This window comes from Scatophagus argus, chromosome 8 (genome assembly GCF_020382885.2).
Source record: "Scatophagus argus isolate fScaArg1 chromosome 8, fScaArg1.pri, whole genome shotgun sequence".
Classification (NCBI taxonomy): domain Eukaryota; kingdom Metazoa; phylum Chordata; class Actinopteri; family Scatophagidae; genus Scatophagus; species Scatophagus argus.
In genome coordinates this window covers 5,880,272-5,898,485 of record NC_058500.1, presented here as the reverse complement: position 1 = coordinate 5,898,485, position 18,214 = coordinate 5,880,272, and the positions used below count along the sequence as shown (strand labels likewise).

The 18,214-nt window shown below is 41.3% G+C and overlaps 1 protein-coding gene across 7 annotated transcripts in view; it reads right to left on the bottom strand.

Annotated features, from left to right (window-relative positions):
* Positions 1-14,034, bottom strand: part of rap1gapa (RAP1 GTPase activating protein a) — a 40,566-nt gene extending 26,532 nt beyond the window's left edge. For all 7 annotated transcript variants that reach the window (XM_046395938.1, XM_046395931.1, XM_046395933.1 and 4 more), the window contains exons 1-2: positions 13,804-14,034; positions 4,706-4,741 (exon numbers count right to left, since the gene is read on the bottom strand). In XM_046395938.1, the coding sequence (XP_046251894.1) occupies positions 4,706-4,741; positions 13,804-13,847 (80 nt within the window). In that variant the 5' untranslated portion in view covers positions 13,848-14,034. The remainder of the gene's footprint in view (positions 1-4,705; positions 4,742-13,803) is intronic.
* Positions 14,035-18,214: the final 4,180 nt, after the last annotated feature.

Genomic DNA, 18,214 nt, shown 5'->3' with positions numbered 1-18,214 from the left:
TCGAGTGTGTGTGTGTGTGTGTGTGTGTGTGCGGCTACACTTTGAGCCTCCAAGGCAATCATTCTGTGTGATAAAATCTGATTTCCACTCAAAGTTCAGCTCACATAAATATCCTGTGATATGTCAGGTATGTTAGATAACATTTTCTGTGATCTTCTGAGTCCACTTTCTTAAAGTATCTTATTCTGTGTGTGTGAGAAGGACATACCAAAAACCTGCTCCAGGATTTTCCACAATCTGTTCTGATAAACGCAAAGCCTTCTGTGCCTTTTGCTTGATATCTATAAATGTTACCATAGCCACAATCAAGCAAAAGCAAATATTGGACAAAATCCAAAAAGCAGGTAAGTCTGAGAACACGTTTGTTCCCAGGGAAGCTGTACCTTTAAAAGAACTTTTATACAAACAGTCAGATATGGAAATCTGTTATCGGATCTTATCAGTTTGCTAGAACACACTGACTACTTTTACCTTAAGGTAAAGGTGAACATTTATTTATGCCACACTACTGTACTCACAGCAAGAACAGAAAAGGGACAAAATGGCTGTAAAATCACAAGCCACAATAAAATATCTGTAGGATGTGATGCGTGAGGAGACTCCTTGATGGTTTCTCTTGAGCCCACATTTCTCCTGACAGTTGGCCATATTCAGTGACCGTTTAAAGGCCAGGTACAGCAGGTGTTTTTGAATAAAAGATGTTCGCTCTGCTAATAGGTCCCTATTTCCAGCTTCCTTATCTCTCACAATGTCACTGTCCAGATTTCCTTGGAAACACGCCCCCCTGGGGAAATAACACCGATGCAGATGCGCCTTTTCAACAACAGAGGGTCACGGAGGGATCAGTTTGTGCTCTTTTGTGTTTGATATTAGAGCTACGAATTTGTTCAGTGGCATTTAACTTCATACAGTTTGATCTATAACGTGCAAGTCCCTCCTGTCATACAAGACAAGATCTACCACAGCGATAAGATCTCAGTAGAATTGTGCAAAAGATTCTGTTTATGCAAGAACATTTTCTCCCACAGGGGAGAAAAACGAGGAGGAAGGCGGGAATTGAAAGCCCTCTTCACTGGCGTACAACACCATCCTCAGAGTGAAAGCTGTCAATAAACAAGCTCTACAAGTTATACACACATCCTCAAATGTAAACCCAAAGAAACACCCAACCACAAACAAAGGAAAGCACAAGAAATAAAGGCTTTGGCAACCTCCTCCTCCTTGAGGCCTTGTGAAGATACTGCAGGTGCAAGGGACTGTCTGAAGGTGAAGAGAGGCAAAAAAAAAAAACAACTGGTGTACAACTTTGCCACAGAAAAGCTCCAAGAATCAGATAAAGTGAAATAGAAGCGTCCTGTCAAAGTTGCTTGACACTTGTCTCAACCCTCAACAGCCTGCTGTCATCTGAGCTTTATGTTTTTTAAGACATCTTGTGCTGGTGCTGGATGGTGGGTGACATGTTAGGATTTGGATTATTGAGACGGGTAGAACCCGGGGCGAGCTTGTCACTTTGGTGCTATATTTGGTCAGACAGCAGGGGACTCACAGGGAGACGGCCTAGTCTGATCGGGCTTGACAGTTTGCTCTCCCACTATGTCCGCTCTTCCAGACAACTCAGCTTGACATGCACAGATGAGTGTGCACAAGCAAACTGACACCCGGCTCGGCTTCACGGGGCCGTGGTGAGCGCATGTGCAGGGTCGAGTCACACGGAGGATGATGCAGAGTGACATCTCATGGGAAATCAGTGAACACAAACAGGGGAGTGTTTACAGTGACACCTCTTAAGTGTTTACGGGCAGAAACAGGACACAAAGGCAGAAACGGCCTTAGAATTTAGATAGCTTCATAAAAATAGAACGACTGACGGCATCACAACAGCAAGGTCATTCAGCAGCAGCACTAAAATAGCCATTTTTTTTCAAGCACCATTACCCACTGAGCAAAACAGTAGATATTTGATCCCTTGATCCTTCAAACACACACACACTCACTTTGTCCCTGTCAAAACTGCCACATGAAGAAAAATGTCTTTTCAGAAGCAGGCTGCTTATCAGACAGGGTCAATATATTGTTATTAATATTTTACTTAGTAAATACAAGATGCTCATCCACCATGCATGTTCTCAACATTATACCACTATAGGGCAGAGGTCAGGGCCACAGAATCCAACATGGCCACTCTACACTGCTTTACTTTACTGCTCTGTTCAAATTTAAAGGTTGCCTACAGACATGTTTAAAAACGTAGGAAAAGACTCTCCTTTCATTTTTAACTAATGAACACAAGATGTCTTACATAAGTCCACTCTTGGTGTGTTTATGCTGGAAACTGGTAATTGCAATGTCACAAAATCATTTCACCTGCGTACATGTGACACTGAGATTTAAACACAGAGTAACTAAATAATAATTGGTGTGAATAGAATAGACTGATACTGAGTTCTTTAACACTGAACCTGAGCTAGCAAAAGTAGCACCCAAGGGAGGTTCAAAAGTGCAAACATGTCTTCCATAAAGCACAGGTGATCTGAAGCATGGATAAGACAGGGGATTAAAGACTGGACAGGAAGTAATACAGTGGACAACCTGCCACAATAATCCATCAGGCTCCAGGGACAGCGAGACATCTGGATGTACGCTTGTATGTGGGTAAGAGAGACAGAAAGAGAGAGGCTCTTATACAACATCTCAGCATAGCCATTATCCACACTATCCCTCCTCTCCCATTTCCTCCCATCAGGAGAGCTTAGCAAGACAGGATTACAACCAATTACAGCCATCCCCTGGAGAGAGCAAAGACGGGGCTTGAAGATCTTCTGCTTATTGTGTATGACCCACAATGACCAGATGGAAGATGGTCATTTAACATTTAATCAACAATAAAGAGTGGAGGGATCAGATTAGGTGTCATCGCCCACCGAGTGCACATACAGCATTCTGAGGAGTCATGACCTCCATATGACTGGGGAAAGTATCGGCGCACGAGTGGGATAATGAAAATAAATGTGATCAAACTGAAACATAATATATGATACAACTAAAATTTCTTTGGCTCTGTGGGCTCAGAGAGTTTTGCACCAGCCTACTTCTCTGACATGTTTCCAATATATGAACCAGGACGGCCCATCAGATCCTCTGGCACAAGTCTTTTAGTTGGTCCAAAGTGCAGGACAAAAACCATTGAGGCATTTTTGAGGTTTTTGCTCCGAGCCATTGAAGCAGTCTGCCTGAGGATTGGAGAGCAGCTCAAAGTGTTATGTGGAAATATTCTCCTCCCTCATCAGTTATAATGCTCATCGTCTTTTAGCTATTATATTCATTTATTTCATTTAAAGTCTACTTTATAAGCAGGCAGGTAAATCAAATTCTTATGTATCATTCAATTATGGGATCATGCAGTTATGATCAAAACTATCTGGCTTCAGGTTAAAAAGGAACTAACCAGAATTTTCTTGGCCTTCCAATTCGGAAAGGTGAGCAGGGCATTTTGGTGGGTTCGTTCTAAGAGTTTTGGATGTCTGACGATTTAGTGGGTCACTGTTCTAATTCCACTTCCTGTCCAACGCACAGTACCTGAAGGAAGATTTTCACTTTGGCTTTCTTTGACGTTTCTTTTTTTTTTCTTCTTTTTTACAAATCTAACTTTTGTCCTTAGGCTTAACAAAGTGAAGAACCCTGTCTGAAAGTAGATGAAATATTGAATGCTAGCACCACAGGTTTTGCTGTTAAAAAATGCTCTGTCATGCTGGGCATGATCACTGATGATTAGGTGACATAATTCAGGTTCTGTTAACCCAGTGGGAAGGATCCTCCAAAGTCATTAAGCAATGTTTGTTAAATCAACTCCTTGCTTTGAAAAAGAGCTTGACTCTGACTAAAGAAACATGAATGAGAAGACCAAGTTTGTCTCTGCTGATCTCAAAATGTATTTTGGTTTGCAGACATCAGTCACACTTTACTGTTCTGTCTTCTTTCTCTCCCTGTCACATCATCACATCCACTCACTTCTTTTCTACTTCTTCCTCCTCTTCACACCCACTATTTTTTAATCTCCTCTTCTGCTTTGAATTCTCCTTTAGATTCTCCTCTTCATCTCTATTTTACTCCAGTGTCTCTCCTCCTCTTCTTCTTCACCGCAACCTGCAGTTGTTCTGTAACGGTCTGATGCGGCAGTATCCCAATGGAAAGACTGCAGTCTCTGCAAACAAGCCCAACCACTGCTAAGAAGGCCTAACCGGTAAGAGAGATCCTCCTGTACCTCCCCTCTCCCAGAGGGAAGGCGAGTTGACGCTGCAGTGAGGCACCGTTTATCCTGTTGCAGTCCGGCACAGGCGGCTGTAGGCTAGACACTTGAGCCAACACACCTAAAGCTTTCAGAAATGGAGTGGTCTAACCGCAGTGGAGAGGTGTGTGCATGCTCAGCTCCCTGCCTGCCTCCACGTGCCTCTCACAGCAGCAGTCCGACCTTGCCAGGACTGCAGAGATGGCAGTGCAGTCTGGGTATCTGTTTCCTGCTCTGCTGCCCATCTGCTCTACCCTTCACTGGCTCATTTATCTTCCTTACCATCTACTCAGTGGGCTGATTCACACATTTAAAACTTACAAGGCCAGTGTTAGTCGGTGACATTGAACACCAACTGTAGAGCAACAAGCTTTGTGAATTGTAATCCCTGTGTTCGCTTGTTAAAACAGAAAAACTCACCATATGCTTCTGGCCTTGGAAAATGTCTTGTCCACCCTAAAAAACAAAGAGAGAGAGACAAAAATAAGCTTCAAGTTAAAAACATATTTCCTGATTTCCTGGTTATCTTTCTTTAGTGCTCTGAAAAAATAAATAAGTAAATTAAAAACCTGCTTAGCAAGTCAAAGGCAATGAAAACAAACAAGGTGACGGATTTAACATTTAAAGTTGAATAATAAGCCCACAAAAAAATTCAAAACTCAAAATCATCATGTTACCAAGAAAGACATGATAATATCTGAGTACATCAGCACCAGGTGAAATCCCACACTTGCTAATAGTTTCAACACTCTTGTCTACATGCATCAAAGTTGCATGCATTTAGCAAGGGTCCACTGAACCAAGACAGGCTGGTTATGCAGTGAGCTGCGTTACCCTGAAATAACTCCTGCCATCTGTTGAAACAGCATTTCCAAGGATGAAAGGGTGATTACCAGCCTTGTGTTTCCAGAAACAAAATGAATCTTGCCCTGATCTGAATACACAGCATGAGGCTCAAAACCCATCGTTAGCCAAGAATAAATTATCATCTGTCTTTAAGTCACTCTGGATAAACAAATTTGAGCAGTAACCACCAGAAACAATAACCAGATCTTGCAATGTTGATAACAGATGATAATGCAGAGTAATGTTTCTGCCAATAGGTGGCACTGTGTGTGCAGGAGAAACATCTCGTCTCTGACAGGTGAAATTTATGACACACTATGATGAGCAGAGGGAAACTCTGCTCATCAATCAGAAAGTAATTTATTATGATATTTAAGTCCATAAAGCAACCTGATAGAATATATTAACCATAGAATTTTTTCTCTGTTTCCAATCAGAAAATATCACAATCATCAACACATAAGACTTCGTGCAGCATTTGACTTCATTGGCAGCTAGCAGTGGATCTTTGATACTGATATCTCCAGCATAGCGAATGACTTTTGTGATGGCTGGAGCTGGTGACACAGAGAAAAGGGAATATTCAGTATGACTCTCAGGGCTCCTGCAGCTGCCTGCAGGAGCCAGCTGCATTGACCCCTCAGAAATCCTCAGGATGACACACCACCAAAGAGCACACAGATAATACATAATACAAATATTCCTGTAGCTGTAAGGTAGATTCTGTTGTTTTTTTCCTCCCTTGTTGTTGGCCCTGTCTCCTATGACCGTGCAGCTGCATGTCCAGCTTCATCCCTGAAGCCAAAGCTGCTGACTGCTGTCCACCCTGAGTCTCCCAGTGGACCCATCAGAGTTCAGACCTCTTACTCATTTTCCATGGGACATGATTAGTTTGCATGACACAGCAACACCCAAAGAATCAAACAACCAATTCTGAGACAAAGAGAAGTGAGTCATGTATCACAAATGTGGGGAAAAACAAGACAAAGTGTCTCTGAGTAGTGCTCTCGCTGAGCTGAATGCTAATGTCAACATGCTAATATGATTACAGCATGCTGATGTTTAACAGGTATAATGTTTACCATGTTCACCATCCCATCTTAATTTAGTGTGTTAACATGCTAACTTTTACAAATTAATCCTAATCACAAACAGCTGACACTAATGGGAATGATATTAGTTTAGCGGGTATTCGGTCAGAAACCAAAGTGGTGAACAAATTTAAATTTAGACCCGATGATGGCACAACATGAGAAGTCAGTGAGTCACCAAAATTATTACAGTTCATCCTGAGGGGGGCAGGAATGTCCCTGCAAAACTTCATGACAGTCCAACCAACAGAGGTGGAAACATTTCATTACAAACCGCAAACATCTGTGTCATTAGGATATGTCATCTGGGAACCATGAATGACTATACAACACTTTGTGCCAATTCATTTTGTAGATATTTGGTTATTTCACCTGATAGGTGAGAACCTTAAGCTACTTTTGGTGCTAGATGAAGGTCAGATCACCAAAGTTTTTAGGATTCATTCTATTGTGCCATAAGTATCTGTACACTGCCATCCAAGTTTCATTGATTACGAGAAATCTCCAAAGACATACTGTTATCACCAAAAGTAATTACATTTGTACTTCTTCATTTGTTGTGAGAAATTCCCAAAAGATAAATGAAAGTTTAAAACTTCCTTCTTCTCAGAAAGTTGTGCTGCTGAGGGGAAACAGGCCCAGGCGGGGGGGTGTTTGTTCACTGTACTGTGGCGTCACGAATCAACAGACTTGTCTAGTTACAGCAGGTTGTCGCCTGATTCCCCTCAGGGCAGAAGATGACTCATCATTTTCAATCCGAGTCCTCCATGTGACATTTAATGTCAGTGAGATAGATTTCGAGGTGCTGTTCTATCTCAAATCTGCTACCTGGGTTGATTTCACTGAGCCTGACAGACGTGTGTGCAGATAAATCAGAGCTCCACCCTAAGTGGAATGCGTACTGGTCCTAGGGAGAAAGATAAAATACTTACAGGTTGTCGGCACTGCCCTCGTGAAGCTGAGTGTGAGGACGAGAAAGCTGTTTTCATTTGCACTGCATCACTAAGAATAATATTTTCTAAACCTCATTCTGTGTTGCTCACCAATTCTCAGGTTTCGTGGAATTCCCATTAAATGAAATCAACCCGGGTGTGTCCAGATTGGTGGATAAAGGCTTCGAACTGAAACAGCAAAACCAATACAGGGAATTTACAAAACCAGAATACGACACCAGAGTGCTGTGGCCTCCTATCAACATACTGGGTTAGATAAGGTTTAAATTTGTCAAAGGGTTGTTGATGAAATTGAACATGCCCTTCTCGTTTCTTCTGCTACGCTGCTGAGACATGTGCATACACATGCGTTCAAAAATTGTACACGTCTGACATCTTGCTACGACCTAAATAAGGGCTGTGTAACCTGTCTGATGGCAAAAAGTAAGACTGTGGAAGGTACTGTAGAAGCTACAGGATAAGCTGCTTACTGCTTACATCCAACAATTTAAAATTTGAATTTCATGAAGCTCTCCATGTGTGTCAGCTGGGGTTTAAAGTACAGAAATTGTATGTATAATGAAATGTCAAAAACTATTGCTCTGTCATAGACCTAATAACCATGCGATTACCATTTTTCCCTTCAAGAAGAAAATAAAGCGATCACTGAGCGACACAAGAAAGGCATCAGATAGAGAAGAAGCTGAGAAGAGCAAGATGTGAGAAATCATCAGCCTTACCAGCAACACAAAGAAAATTCGGTCCCTCTCTGAGAGAACAACGGCTGGAGTGGACAAAAGTAGGTTATAACGAATTTGTCTGTGCTAATGCTAATTTGTGGGCTATGCGTCACATTTGCACATTCAAATCTCATAGTGAAAACAATGTGTGTAACCTAGTTTTATTTTAAAAAAAGACTAGATGAACCAGCACATTTAGGAATTTGACAAATTACAACTCAAGAGGTGGTGGGCAAATGCCGGCAAATTATTTTTCAAGCTTCTTCTACACTCTCAGCTAAGAATCAACCATGGAAACAAACATCAGCGAGGGATAAGGAGGCTCTGAGAAACTCGAGGCTGTCACCGAGTCAGCCGCCGTGACAATTAGTTCATTCAACTTAATCTGACCTTAAGCACAGCTCGTAATTTCCTAATTTCTTCCCTGCTAAACTTAAACTTAAATGCTCCTCTGTGGTATATATCAAGTCAGCAACACTGTTCATGCCAAGTAGGTCACCAGACAGGGCTGAGGAGTCAGCCCCAAGGAAAGCCAGCTTTAAGCAAAACATGCTTGTTGTTCAGCTACAAATCAACATCTTCTCGCAGTGCTAATTCTATATTTGAAATATCAGACAGACTCTACATTCAGGATTACTCAAATGAAGACAAACCAAATGATCTTAGTTGGTCTGGGACTATACCTGCAGGATCACATCACTTTTGCCCTGAATTATTTCTTCTCCTCATTATTATTTCATATTAAGTCAGTTCTGTTAGTCCATATATTATAACATAAATGAGAGCCATTTGTATGGTCATTGTATGGGTGATGTTGTAAAACTAATGCAGAGAACACAAGTCCCAGTGAACCCAGTTTGCACAGACATTATTTCTCTTCCCTAAAGCTACAATAAATTCTGGTGGAGTCACGGTCAGCGTTACACCCAGTTCACCCAGCACAAGTACAGAACATGCTGACTTAAGTCCTTCATTGGCATCCCGTTTTAAACTCCAAAACAGGGGAGATGAGGTCACATGGCCTACACGATCCACCCAATAAATACATTTCTTTATAAAATAACTATTATATCATTACTATAGCATTAAACCCCCACTTTCAAAACTTTATTTATTCAGGGAAATTTCACTCACAGCAAAACTCTCTTTTTCAGGAACGTCCAGCTCACATTCACACAGTTAAACACATTCACACCAGAAAGCTGCTCAGTACAAACATAGTCTGATCGGCTGGCCACTGTGCAGCTCCACTGGGTTCAAGGCTTTGCTCAAGGGCGGCTAAGTGGTGGCACTGAAGGAGGAGGAAGCGCTGCTTTTTCACTTCCCCACCTCGATTTGTCCTGCCAGTCCATGGAATTGAACCGTTGACTTCCCAGTCACAAATTCACTTCTCACTTGGTTTCAACTGCAAGAACAATTGCCCTGTGAGGCTGTACATATTGGTGCTTTTGACTTCATATTAACATCTGCATGCTATCACTTTCACAATGATAATGCTAGCATTCTGATGTTTTGTATGTATAATGTTTACAATGTTCACTATTTCAGGTTTCACATGTTAGCATTCTAACTTTGGCAAGTTAGCACTAAACACAAAGTACTGCTGCAGGAGAATGACAGTAGTTTTGCAGGTAGTTGGTCATAATCCAAAGCATTGGATAAAATTTGCATTCTTGACTTGATTCTGCAAGAAGAGTTAACCAAAGTTATTACAATTCATCCTGAGGGGACCAAAATATGTACACAAACTTTCTTCTATTCATTATCTATCAAGTTATTTTACTACAAGCAAAAAAATTAAATAAATAAACTGCCTACAGAGGGAGGAGATCACCAAAGTCAGCAGGATTCATCTTATGGGGAGCAAGAATGCAAAATTTCATGTTAATCCAACAGATACTCAAATACTTGTTGAGATGCTTCAGTCTGGAGCAAAGTTGTGAACCGAGCAACAGGCCAGCATTTGTTCAGCTACAATAAAAAAGGTGGAAGCCTGGACGAGTACAGTATGTGAGCCCATTCAGTTTATTCTGAATGAAGTCTTTCTCACTTTAACACCTTCATCCAGTAAACACTTATTCTAAAATCTTACACTGTAGTTTGCCAGTCACTAAGCTCCAGGATGGGAACTGGATACTGTTTAAAATAGATACACAGAGAGACACACAAAAGCAATGCTGAACGACATCTTTATGTATAAAACGCTCGGGGTAAGAAACTGCCAGATAATACTGAACGTGACCACATCGAGACTGTATAATGTGTCTCGACCCAGCGTGAACTGAATGAGCCTATTGACAGAGAAATGAACATAAAGCGGGTGAATGTCCTCATTTAGCTACAGTACAGTAGGATACAGTGTATATGAAAACACACACACACCAGCACAACAGCTATGCTGATTGCTAGAAGGCACTGCGATTAGATCAGTTTCATGAATAGTGGTCTTTTATGGGCTCTGTGGGGTTTATGGGGTATTATCATTGTGTCACCTTAGTATCATTTTAATGTTATTTTCATATGCTGATGGGTGGTGGACCTCAATAACGCAACCGTTGTTTTGATAACTGCGATAACTATGTTAAGATATTATTGACGGTCCCCTCCCTCAGTCTAGCTGTGCAAACATCACACTGATCTCAGGTTTAATAGTTTGGTTGGTGCTTTTGGAGTTTAACTCATTATATCCTGCTGTTACTTTTATCCAGAAACATTTCTAGTTCACAGTCTGCTCTGGTTTGCTGTGCCATGACAGCTGTAATGCTGTAGCATTACAGCTACAAAGTTTCCGTGTTAATGGATCAAATACATTTTTGTTTTTACATCTTGTTTGCAAAGATGCAGCCACAGATGTACTGGTCAGGTGGAGAAGGTTTTTATTTCCATTTTAAAAAATAAAACGTTCAAAACCTAAACACAGGCATACTGTAAAGACTGTGTTTATTGCTATCTGATAATCACTTAATTGGCAAATTTAATCAATAGCCTGATAAACTACTGTATTGTGCTATAGTGAAACAGTTTTTGCTCTCTCACTGGTGCAATTTTGGACTTAGAACTACATCTTTTGTTGTCCAGAGGTACCAAGTTGAAGGTAAAACTTTGTTTGGGGCAGGCCAGTCTGTATGTACAGGGCCACAGACAGGCTGACAAAGCAGAGACTATGATCACAATGCCTTCTGTTGTTTTTGTGTTGCAAAAATGAGTGAACAATTGGTAGTCTCATGGGCATTAGATAATTAACTGCATCTCACCCAGTGCCTTCCCGCCCCATTCTTCTCCATTGATGGCTTGCCAGTGTGAATATGAATGCAAATGTTAAAGTAAATACACAAGATGGACTTACTGAGTAGGCAATGAAGAGCCCCCTGGTTGCCCTGCACTCCTGTTTGTTTTGCCACTGCCCTTAGAAAGGTGCTTGAATGGTCTCCTGTACTCAAGTAGCCCTGCCTTGCGGTCTAATTATCTTTTGTCATGCAAACATTTGCTTTGGTCAAACAAAAAGACCCTCTCAGTGTTGTCTTCCCATTGTTCATGCTGCAATATTTAATGCAGTAAGCCTGAGATGCTGGATAATCCAAAATCAATCAGAGAATCAATCAGAGATGGGAGGTTTTAGTTTTATTTTGTTTTGTTTTATTGTTTTAATAAACAATGATTAAATTCTTAAAAATTAAGGTGCAGCTGGTCTTGTCCTTTTGTTGGTACCACAAACTATACAAAAACTTAAAATATGGTTAACCGGTGGCACATACAATGTTATTATGAATCTGATTAACACCAGAAAAACACATTTTCCACTGTTGTCTTGTTTACTTGAAGGAATGACATTTTCAAATCAGCTGACAGGAGAATTCCAACTACGATTCAGGCTCAGATTTCAAAAACAATGTGGGTTTTTCTCCTGGCTTGTTTTTGAACGGGACTGACATGCATTCCTCCAGTCTTTCTATCAGACACTACAACATACAACATTATTGCTCGTGTTGCCTGAAGGCCACTGACGTTACTAAGAGATTATTCAGTTTAATTAGGACACAGGTCATAGGTCTGTGTTTACTTCATGACAAAATAGTTTTAGAGGTGAGCTACAGGGCCTAGACAACTAGACATACATGGTGTACAGCAGCTATAGTAGCGTACAATATAAGTCAGTACAAGGAAAACTTAAGCAACGTGACAATAAAAGGATATGAAAGCTCAGTGCTGCAACATCATAGTCACACTGGACTTGGGCCTGTGGTAACAAATTTAACCTACCAAAAGTGAAACAACACACTAACACATGAGAACTCAAATTAAGTGGCAGCTTCATTAGTATTTGATGCCAGAATTACAGAGCATGCTGCGTTAATGAAAGACCAAGCTGCCTAGAAGAGAGGGGCTGCGACCCCTTCAGTGAATGCCAATGGGATTCAGGGCAGAGCGTATGACAGCTCACCTGCCATGTGAGAAATCAGCCTGACCTATCAAAATGCCAAGTGCAATGGCATTCAGATCCGCTGCTCAACAGAAAACAGAAAAGCAACCAGTTTTTAGAAGCAGTTAATTTTTTATTTTTTTTTTCAAGAAGGCTGACCTGCTTCCCTCAAAATCACGGTAAATCCAAACATGATCGCATATTTGTTACAACTGCAGCTGTTCAACCAGCGCAAATGCCAAAAAGGTTCGTAAATGTTCTGTTTTACGTTTTCTTAATTTCTTATTCTAATGTGGCATCTTCTTTGCCTCACTGTGGTGCACCAAGGGGTAATTAGCTCACTACTGCCCCTTGAGGCTGGAAGAGAGAAAAAGAGTGTGAAAAGATGAATAGCATGCTAACCTCAGCCAATAATGCTGTGAAACAATACAGAGATGTTGTGGGGTTGTTTTTCATATTCTGTTGATATTAGTTCATTTTTAAACATTTTTAAAAATTTGGCCATATCATATAAATTTCACCTTTAAACACAGTCTCTGTTTTCTATATCACTCCCACCAAATTGTACAGTTCTTTCCAGGAAACTTCTTAGGAAATTGTTAGCATACTAGGGACCCCTGAAAGAGTGATAACAAAGTTCTCTTGTTACTGCAAGCACTTCCCTCTATGACTGCCTATAATGCATGTGTATTAATGTATGTGGCTCCACCTGGCTCACAGCCCACACACAATGACAGCAATTACAACTGTGACCGCTATGCCCAAATCACCAAAATCACCTGAGCTATAACTATTATCGGCCACTAGTTGTTAGCTAACGGTGAACTTCCAGACTATCTTAGAAATACACAATACCTATCCCTGACTAAAGCCAGGCATGCTGTAGCATTGGGGCACCTGTTCACCTTTTAAACATTAAAAAGCTCTTTGCTGACTGCTCATCTACTGCTCAGTGTCCTGTGAAATCTGAAGTGGGCCACATAAAAACACTGGGGATGCTAAGTGACTGACAACATGAAAGATACAGCACTGGTCTGTGTGTCACATATGTTTTTTTCCTATTCCAACTAAACATACACGTTTAGTATGCATGCAGCTGTGTAACCTGTCCCTTAATTACTTTTCTCTCTCTGTTGATTTTGTCACCTTATCTTGTTTATGCTGCCACATTTGCTACCTCACCATCACTGCACAAAATGCAACCTGTTCTGAATTACAATCAAGCAGCAACAGCAGGGTTATATGGTCTAATTTGTGAGAGAAAGCCAACAAAATGAGACATTCAAGACAAAAGCCATTCACATAATGGCATTCCAGTGCCAATGACACAAACACGCAGCCACAAACACAGACACAGAATGTGCACAGTCATCAAACAGGGAATCACAAACTGATACACTAACACGCAAACATGAATTCAGACAAATGAGAACTACGTGTTATGGTGAAGCTTAGTTATCCTGCAAGTGACTGAGATATTCATTCTTACCCTCCGTAGGCTCCAAAAGTGAAACTCCTCTTTCTCTGCGGCATGTCGGCTAATGGATAGCAGTCAGCCAGTCAACTCAGAGCTGAATGGAGCCAGCACTTGTATCACTTATGCTGACTGAGCATGTGTGTGTGTGTGAACGTGTGAGTTCATATGCTTTCCCTGCCGTCTGACTTCCACTCCCGCAGCCTCGGCTAACGTGCCCTGCCTCTTCCTTGCTCACACGCCTCTTTCACAAACAGGGGAGAGAAACGGCAAGAGGATGAGGGAGGGAAGGGGGGGAGGGGGCCAGACTGAGGGCTGCTGACCATGCCTGTCTCCCAGGGAACTGGGAGTGTAGTGGCAGCCTTTGCCTTTCTCACATACAGGCAACGTCCTCTCCCTAATGCACCGAGATCACAGGAAACACAGCAGCAGGTGTGTGTGTGTGTCTGTGTGTGTGTTTTTCCCATTCAAAGTAGACTGCACACAGTGCTGACAGAAGACACAAAAGAAAATTATTGGTTACTTGATCGTTTATAAAATGGCTTCAGGCAAAACACAGAGGAGTTCTTTGCATTGTGACATTTTGCTCAGAACAAGTCTTGCCACAGTTCTCCCTCTCTCTGTCACTGAAAGACAGCTGGTCAAACCAGCTGTAGACATCAGACAAACGTCATTCCTCCCAAATGTCCAAATCACAAGGCCTTGCCCCCTGTTACCAGCACCACTCCTGCATACTGTAGGTGATGACTTCAAAACAAGCTCCTAATCTGCTCGTTCATCTCCCTCCTAATTCTTTCTTTTGTAAACCCATCACCTCTGGTATGTACACAGGAGGAGGGCTGATGTAGCACGGATTTATCCCGCATAACTATTGGCCGCATTGATTAAACTGAGTAAATGTCTGGACACAGAGACTCTCCTTCAGCAGGCTTCTGAGTCGGATAAACTAGCAGCAGTGACAACACTGCATTAAGGCTGCCACGGATTATTGAATAAAGAAGGATTGCAGTCTAGAGCATCAGCCAGCTATCTGATAGACATTCACTTCCAAAGCATTTGCACTATGTTGGATGAAACTTGTTCTCATGGTCAGTGTTAGGCAGGGCAGAGTTAGCTGAGTTGTCTTTTCTGCTGACAAGAGCTATTCTTAACCTAAATTCTGAAAAAAAATCTCATCCCATCCAAGATTTTAATCTCCCAAAGGACCAATCACGTCTTCATCACATTAACCATCAAGCACTCGTAGTAACTCTGCAGTCAAGCACCTAATTAATCAAGGTGCCAACCAAACAAGCACAATCATGCTGATAGACGATTACATCATCCGTCCACAATCACCCATTTCATCTGAGACTCCAATTTTCTAAAAACATTTTGCCACAGCATCACAGACCTTGGCTCACTTTGTTGGTAATGGACCTCACTTTGTCTCTTGGCCATGTGGTAATTCACCTGACCATACAGATCTTTGGCTGTAATCATTAGCTATAACAATCGCTGATCTGATTGACTTCAGCCATTCCAGGGGCTAAACTGATTTTCAGCTTTGTTAGTTTAGTTTAGTGTGCTGTCCAGCACACTAAACTAAGGTAGTCAAGGTTGTATTACCAGTTAAACATCTGCATGTTAGCATTTTCACTGTCCGCAGACTGATGTTAGATAGATAGATAGATAGCTACTTTATTGATCCCGAGGGAAATTCAAGTGATCCCGAGGGAAATTCAGTGTTAGCAGTTAGCTCGACCCTGTGGAGTCTCGGCCTCACAGCACCGCTGGCTGTGCCGTGTTTCAAAGGCGTCTTAGTCAACAGCAGTGCTGCTTATTGATCAATAAGAAAGAAGAACTGCAAGTAAACTAAAAGGGCAACAATATAATAAATGTAAGCATAACACAGTGCACATCCACCAGTGAATAATGCCACAATGTGTCACATGGTACTGATTAGCAAGAATCCACTCTAAGTAAATGAGCTATTAGGCTAAATGACCACTTTAGAGCTGTTCGTGATTGTGACCAAGTTTTAAATGCCACACTGATCACAACATGATCGTGTCCAGCACTTGTTTTAATGCGTTTTTTAGTGTTTTAATTACATGTAAAAGTTACAACTAATTTTATCACAGAAACTCAATTTAAAAGGTCCCATTTAATGCTTTAGGTTGAGTCAAGGGAAATGAACTTAGCCTGATTAAATTAAATTAATGCAACTTGTATTTGAACTTTATGTGTTTATTCAAGTGATTATTATTATCATTACTCAGGAATGATACATTAGAGAAATGCATTTCAAATTATTATTTTGTTTCCTGTGCTTGATTTATAGATATTGACCCAGCATGAAAAAAACACTGCATTAAACGAAACCTTTCACACTAACCAAGCCATCAGCTCAGTTATTTTTAATCCGGTGAAACAATGTGAAACCACTGACTTCATCCCAACAAGCAGACAGCTATTCGTCTCGGGCCCAGCCGCTGTCCAACTTTATTTAAGTGCCACTCTATTGATTCAGCGCATCAGTCTTGGTGCTACCTTCTTGTCTGCTTTCCTGACAATTCAATTAACTAAAGCAGTCGTGGCGTGTGCGAGGCATTTGAATGGGTGCAGCCCAGACAGAGGCCTTTAATCACATCACCTCAGGAACAAGGCCCAGTCCTCTGGCTCCTCTTTTTGTCTTAAAGGAAGTGGACGGGCAGGAAAACTCTCAAGAGGACAAAAGAAATGGAGTTCCCTGTCTGATATCCATGTGGTCAGACTGCCACAAACTACTGATACCGCAAAACCAACAAAACACGCAGCAGAGTTCACAAAATATAAGCGCTTTCATATAAGAGACAGAAGCAGACACTGATCAAGACCCTTGTTAATGAGCTGCTTCTTAATTATCTTAATCATTTCAGTGCTTTTATGGGAAATCTAATTTTTGGTGTGGGGGTTTAATGTTGTTTGAGGCTGGAAACAACATAAATCATCTCTGCAGTAAACAACAGGACAAAATACTGTCCTGCTGACTCAACAAAATCATCGTTTGAAAGAAAATGGAGCAATCAGACTTTATGCTCCATCTTTTACTCTCACTGATATTAGATTTTTTAAACTCTCCTAGCCCCTCTGTGCTTTCAAAGCAGGGCAAAGAACTTGTTTTATATGTTATTTTTTTCATAAATAAATCAATTCATTTCGAGACAATCATGACATGTGACAAAGTGGCTGATTTGAGATGCAGCAGAGTTAGCACCAAATCATATTTGTAATTAATCACTTTAATGACAGTAAAAATCTATTTTGTCAGTCAGCGTTTTACCGTGCGTGTGGGGCTCCTACATGAACACACAGATTTCTGCTAAAACAGAAGTTTGAAGAGATTTCTTAAATTCTGTTCTTCTGTGTGCTTCTCTCACCGGTTTGCCGTGAGGGAGACTCATTTTAAAAAATATTTGAATTAGAGTCTGATGACTCTGATGGCTAATCGCTTGCTTACTGTCAATCAAAACAAAGCAGTTTCTGAGTGTTAAACAATCGCTAATGACACCCCATCATTATCTACCCACACAAGTTGGGTACATTTAGTTTAAAATATTTAATTTGAAATCATCTGAGGTCAGGCAGGATGTTGTCTGAGCTTCATGGGTCAGGCAGTCAGTGTATTAATTTAGAGAGAAGCTCTATTCTAAATTGGTGGATGCTGAGCTACCTAACAGCCCCTTAAAAGACGAGGTTAATGATTCAACAATGTTTATACTGTATCGTTATGAACACACCGCCTATGGTCAGGGTATATTCTAAATATTTTCCAGATACTTGACTGAACAAGGAGCACACATACACTCGGATATTTGGAGAGGGTGAGTTTGCAGAGGAAAGGGGTGCCATACAAATATTTGAAGGGAGTGAATATTCAGGGGGCGATTGTGCTTTGAAGCATGAGGAAATAAGCTGGGCCTTATCTGTGCAAGCACTTCATTTTCATTACACTTTTCAAAATTCGGCTGCTGACCGAGCATTAAGAACGCATGACTGAAGCCACGGCAGATGCAATTATTTTAAGTTTTATCTATTTCTCGGTCTGGATGGTTCACATTGCCTGTCAGGTCACAGTGACCAGAGGGAGGCTGCTGAACTTGACTTTATTTATTATCACTTCAAAAGAGTAGAAGGGAAATTTAACATCATATTGCCAATTCGGCCCTCCTTCTCATTTCATCTTTTGTTCATGTAGAATTTTCACCAGATTCACATCCTCTGCTGGATTCGTCCCCACTTAAAGACCAGACTCTTCTATCAGACGGCGCAGCGGAGAAGTTGCAGTACGGCTTGCCGACTGTCTGGCTGGGAGGAATGGATCGAGTCCACTGAATCGCCCTCCTCCCAGTGAGCCTACGCCCCCTTAAAGTCCCTCCGAGCCACTACAAGCGGCCTCACGCGC